Below are 6541 nucleotides of genomic sequence, written 5' to 3'. Positions count from 1 at the left end.
TCCATAAACCTAATTATCTCCATCCAATCTTTGAGCTCAAGATATTACTCAATATATTCCCTTTCATTGCCGACCCATTTAATTATGAAATGGAGAATCTTCAGCAGGCTTACTGTTGCACAAAGAGGCTGAATTGCAGCCCTTGTCTGCACTGAATAGAAGGGCATGGGGTTGACCTTAAGCGCCATATTCCATGGTAGAGAAAACTTATTATAAGTAATAACAAAAAGTAGGCCATTAGAGACATCACTAAATCACCCAAATTCCACCCATTCCAGCAGATTATATCAGATGCATTTCAGGAAAAGAGGATTCAAGGAAGAATGAATAGCCAGAATAGGGCACTTTACAAAAAAAATAACAGAGTACTATTAATGTGAATACATAGGAAAAGGAAACTTCCCTCCCACCCTCAAAAGCAGGTGGTCCTTGATGCTCTTTTTTACTTAAGAAAAAGTCTTTCAACAGTGAGTTTAGTTCAAGCAATCATATGTACTGGGGATGGATGCTAGTGGCTTTTTATAGGAAAGATTTGAAAGCAAGACCTGCCTCAACCCCCCCACTCCATCAAATATCACATTATTCAAGGTCAATGGAGAAAAATTGTGCATAGATTTTTGCAAGGCATGGAAGTGGATTTGATTAGATAAACTTCATTAGAATTTGATTTTGCAATGACATAGATGGATGAGCTCAAAATGAAGAACTTCCAAGTGCAAGAAAAACTGCTTATAGTGCCAGAAGCAGCAGTGGAACATTTACCTCCACTGAACATCCCTGAATCTGAAGCAAAACGAAAAAAGAAAAAGAAAAAATGGCCGACTTGTCTGTATGTCCTTGCATCTTCATAGAAGTATGACCAAAAATTTCAAAATTAACCACCAGCAGCAAGTCATGCTTGTGGCTGCTTGCAACCTAACATGGCATGAACTCGGCATGCCCATTTGCCTCTTCCTCCATAGGAGCAGGAAGATTAAGATCAATTAGACCAGGAAATTCAGGGAGCTCTTGCTTGATTACAACAGTTGTTTCTTCAGAACCTCCAAAGAAATGGGACCTCTTGTGACCACCTAAAGCTTGGCCCGACCGGAAAACTCTGAAGCAGATTGGGCATTCATGCCCCTTGCTTTTCTTTGGTCCCAATTTTTTCTCAGAATGAGCAGAGATGCTCTGATTAATTGAGGTTTTGACGCTGCAAGACTTGACAGCTTTTCCATAAGGCTTTGTAACAGGAAGGGAATCTGTGTGGATGTTGTTTTCGCCACTCTCATACATTGACTCACAGCAGCGAATACTCTTTGTATGGCTGGCTCTGTGCCCACCCAGAGCCCGATGAGATTGGAAGCACATTTTACAATTCGAGCACTCATATTTGCTTCTCTTCTGAGCATTCTTGCAGCTCTCAATATTGGAAGAAGCACTAATTTTTATCTTCGTGTTGGAGCCCTCTAAAAATTCACGACTGTAAGAATCATTTTTAGCTCTCATTCCTGAATCATACTCCATCAAAGCTCTACCCACATGATCATATCCTGCATTTATGATCAATTCCTTCCCTAGTTCAGATACCACATACTTGAACCTGTTTGAACTTTCACCCAATTCAGCATCAAAGCCCCCAATTCCAGATCCATATTCCACTTTAGGCTTCTTAAATCCATCACCCGTAAAAGACCCATCAACAGAAACATCTCCTTCAGCCTTATTGGTTTCATTCCTAAAACACCCAGAATCAGAATTATCAGAAAGACTCGTCACAGCAGTTTTCAGCTTCTTGTCTCTTTGCCTCTTCAGCTTTACAAACTCATTGGTATTAGACACATAATTCCTACCATTTTTCATAGTCATGGGCTCTAAAACCACTGAATCGTTATCCGAAGAATCCGCCACCGAGTTCAAACCACCTCTATGACCAGAATCCCTAGACAACATCATCAAACACATAGCCCCCTCTTCTTGTTCTTGTTCAATCTCCGAGACCGATGAAGAACCATTTGGCAGAGTATTAGCAGAAGAGAAAACATCAAGAGTCTGGTATCTCGTTCTTTTCGATCTCCTAAGCTGCCTCTGAGCCGATGTCTCGTTAACTGAGTGACTATCCATCATGACTGGTTTCTCCTCAAATTTACTAATTAGCTTTTCCTTGTCGGAGTGACAAGCCATGTGACCACAGAGAGCTTTCAATGATTGAAAGCCTTTGCCACATTCTTTACAAACCCTTTCCTGCAGTAAACAATCACCTGAATCCGAAATCCTCCATGTTTTCTTTGGGTTCTCTCTAAGACCATAAACGGAATTCCAAGCAGCAGCTTCAGACCCTGAATCTTTCTTGCTCCTGATTCCACCATCCACAGATGGAAACCTCACTACATTAGCATTAACTTGTGCTTCTTGTTCCACTTGAGCAGAATTTTGATTCATGTGGGTCCTGATGTGACCACCCAAGGCCTTCCCACATGGGTACCTCTTGTTGCAAAACTTGCACACAAACTTCTTGTTTTTCTTTTCTTCCATGGATGAATCTATCTGGCAACTCAAAACCAACCCAGGAAACAAAACAGAAGAGGGGAGCCAAGTCTTACCTCGAATCCGCAACAAGGCTACATTCCATGATCTTGCCCCACCAAGCACACCAAAAATGGTGAAAAAGCAGAGGAAGTGAGAAGCATACCTAGATCGAGCAGTTGAGCCACAGATCACGAAGTTTCTTGCTTTTTCACCAGAGGCGATAAGCAAAGAATCAAAAAGGACTCAGATGTGACAGTTTGTTGAAGTACGAGATCCGACCCACAAAAAGTGTCCCTTTAAATTCCATTTTTCCATGCCTCCTGAATGTTCAAAATTCAATAGGCTTGACAAGAAAATTCAAAATTGTGAAGAAATGGGTCACTAATGGTGGCGACGAACAGGTCTATCAACAACAATCAAAGCAAAGCCATGACTCTCTCTCTCTCTCTTTGATTTCTCTCTCTTGTTGGTGTTGTAGTTGGAGGAGAATTCCATGCATGGAAGCAAAAGACTAAAAGAAGGAATAAAAGAGAGGCAGCACGTGTACTCGGTTGAGAACGTTTCGCCTGATGTATTGGACGGTCAGGATTGGTGGGTGTTTGGTAGATCCCAAGGAGTGAGGACTACTTGATATGGCAAACTGAAACTGAAACATCCAAACTATGCCTTAACTTTGTCTTGCTCGCAAGCTCACACAAGCACAAGGCTCAGACTCCTCCAACCGTTATTGTTTTTCAGCTTCCTCGCTTTAATTTGGTCCCCCATTCAAAAGGATATTTTTTTACAGAGATGCTGCCGGATTTTTATTTTTATTTTCCTAATTTCCTGTTTACATTCTTTCTTCTTTAAACCCTGCCAACTCAACAACAAATTCATTTTTTTTTTAAAATAAAAAAAAAAAAAAAATCTACATCATCAATTGATAATTATTCGCATATTTGGATGTGGGTATTAACAAATTCCCTATTTTTCCTTCAAATATTATGATCAATACAGATATAGAAAAAACATGAATGAAGCCATAGCTGAAAATGGACTTCTGACTTCCGAGCTGATTGAGCTGTTTGCAGCCCTATGACTTAAAGCCAAGCATATATTGTACCAATTTGCTTGTTAAAATGTGCATTTCTGATATTAGTTATTATTATTATTTATTTATTTTTTCTTGTTTTGTTTCAATGTTGAGGGTCAAGTACATTTTGCAGTTCGTAAAACTTACAAAAAATGTCGTGTTATTCACTTTAATTTCCGTAGCTTCTTGGACATCCTAAAGGATAAAGATTGCACCCACAGGGCACAGGGCCACCCCTCTGTATCCCCCCGGCCTCTGCCACTTGCGAGAGGACAACTTTTACAAGCTTTTTGCAATTCGGTTCAACCGTTTGTATGCAGCTCTGTTTTCCACGACACGAGAGCAAAGCACTTGGCACTTGGTACTTGGCCCTCTCCTCAGTTCTCTCCTCTCCTCCAGCTTTATTATCCTTCAATACACTTTTTGACCATCCCATCGGATCTTCCAACAATGCACAAAATCCGTCCTCAAGCTCTCCCCTCCATATCTGCTGTTTTTATTTTATTTTTATTTTATTTTTGGTGTGTTTGTCATGATTGGTTGAAATTATGCAATTCGGTAAAAAGTACAGAGAAAAGAAAAGAAAAATAAAAAATAAATAGAGAATTTTAAATGGTTCTATATTGTGCTTATTATGTTTACTCACAATAAAAAATACACTCCCAAATACATTAACAAATAAAACCATTAACTTTGAACCATTTGCACCCGTGTGGCAATTTAGGGAAATATCAATTTCAATTCCTAAGTTTTCATTTTATTTCAATTTCAAGAATTTAATCATTAGGTTGACTAGATTTTCAAACTTCTATTGATAGTCTATTTTGACCAAGCAAACATTATATTTGGAATATTTATGGATTTACAGCGCTACCAAATTTGCCTTTGTCTGATGTATGAATGAAAATATATGATTGTTTTACTCTGACTAGGTCTATGTTAGACAACATATACAAACTTGAATTCTTATGTCTTGGATCAACTTTTACACCTAATTTAACCCTAAACTTAAACCTTAAATCAAAATGTATTTTGGCACAGAATTTTCCGTTGCTTAAAACCCTAATAGAGGTGGAGGCATTGGGAAGAAAGAAGAGGAGAAGCTCCTCTCCTCCTTCCCATGGAGTAGCGCGAAAAGTGGGGAGGATGCCCTCAATGGGAGAACGACCAATTAAGTAGGCACAAAGAAGCCTACTATATTTATTGGAAACTTTCTTGCTGCTTCAAACTTTTAAATTAATTTACTCTCTTTGATGAAATGTAAATAATCTCTTCAAGTTTACCCAAGCAAACACTTTTTTAAAACATTAGGCTGCTCAAGATTTAAATCAAAAGTGGGCAATCATGAAAAACAACATCCAAAATAGAGTTGTACTCAGCATTGTGATCCCTTTATTGTTCTTGAATACTCGTTTGTGGGTAACAAGCAAACATGCCTTGAGGGTCAAAAAAATTCCCAATTAAAACCATGAAGTTGCAGGCCAAAGCAGCATACAAGACATACTTGCCTTTCAATCACACCCGAGTTATTCTTTCCCTTCATCCCTTTGGCTCTCTCCTTTTCTTTTATTGTCTTGATATCAATTTTTGCATGCTGGAAAATGCAATGGAATTTGTATGTTCTGCTTTCTGTCACGCCAGTTTGCCACCAATTCCGGATCTCTCACACCCATGAAAGCAATATACTTGACTATCATTTGGGCATCTTTGATGAGATTATGGTCAGATCCATTGTCTTTTGGGGGTTATCTCTATAATCCGGGCCCTTGCCGTTTACCCACAAGAAGCTCCCTAATTGACTGATTCTACGTTACCACTAAACGCCATATACAACCGTTGAACGCTTTGCAAATTATGACCAAAAAACAGGCAACAGTCAATGACTACCTGTTCACTGCGGGCCTTTATGTGATCATGCCACCTCAACAACTCTCCTTCTTTGTCTCACATATTTAAGTTCTTCCTTTAATATCGATTAATTGTTTACTTCATTTCTTTTACATTATTCACTTTTCTTTATTTCTTTATAATTAATTACTTTATTTTCACATCCGTAACCTCCCCGAAACATCCAACAAAGAAGAATTTAGTGAAAAGTAAAGAGAGGAGGGAGAGATAATAGAACACATAAAATTTATGTGGTTCAACAGTGTGCCTATATAGTCTACGTTCACAAGAGTGTGCATCTCATTTTAGTATGTCCTAAAAGAATAGGGTTATATATACTATTTTCAGTTAAAACTCTAACATTGTACATTAAAATTCTCGATATACCCTTACCATAATGCAAGAGCATGGCGAAGCCCCTGCACCCCCAACCTATTATTGGACATTAAGCTGCAATGGGCCACATCCCACATAGACTCCACTAGCTCCGAAGCCACCTCTATATACCTAACATGCCACTTTTCATCAAAGCAAATGGACCACAACAGAGGGTACAAATGGGGTGAAGAATACAAACAAAATGTGGTCATTGTATTTTAGCCATCTCACTTCCCTGTCCGTCTGGAGAAAAAACTGGTCGCACTATTCTCTCCCAACGTGTTTACCAACATGAAATCGTGAAAAGGTTTGTTCTTTCTACTATGGTTGGTTAGCTTCAAGCGGGACTATATCTCTTTTTTTTTTTTTTTTTTTTTTTTGATAAATGAAGATACCTGATCGAAATAAGAACAAAGAAAATTTAAATTCTATTTTGCCTATTGCTTTTGTTACAGACCAGACCCATTACATACCAGGAGATTGTCTTTTTCAATATGGCCCTTGAATCCCCCAAATACGATCATAAGACAGACATCAACGGACTTTGACGATAGTAATCTTCCTTGGAACCAGCGTGTTGGATGTATTGGACTATTGGTGGTCAGTTTCTCCCCTTCCAAGATAAAGTTAAGAGAACAATATTGGCTTCCTACCCCCAATAAAGGTAGTAACTGAATAAAATATACAAGAGAAAGG

The 6541-nt window shown here is 38.7% G+C and overlaps 1 protein-coding gene across 1 annotated transcript; it reads right to left on the bottom strand.

Moving 5' to 3' along the window:
- Positions 1–655: 655 nt before the first annotated feature.
- On the bottom strand, positions 656–2987 carry LOC132179443 (uncharacterized). Its single transcript, XM_059592173.2, has one exon. The coding sequence runs from the start codon at positions 2512–2514 to the stop codon at positions 916–918; it is 1599 nt and encodes a 532-aa protein (XP_059448156.2). The 5' UTR covers positions 2515–2987; the 3' UTR covers positions 656–915.
- Positions 2988–6541: the final 3554 nt, after the last annotated feature.

This window comes from Corylus avellana, chromosome 4 (assembly GCF_965113065.1).
Source record: "Corylus avellana chromosome 4, dhCorAvel1.hap1.2, whole genome shotgun sequence".
Taxonomy (NCBI): Eukaryota; Viridiplantae; Streptophyta; class Magnoliopsida; order Fagales; family Betulaceae; genus Corylus; species Corylus avellana.
The sequence above is the reverse complement of the archived record's forward strand: the minus strand, read 5'-3'. Positions and strand labels throughout refer to the sequence as shown.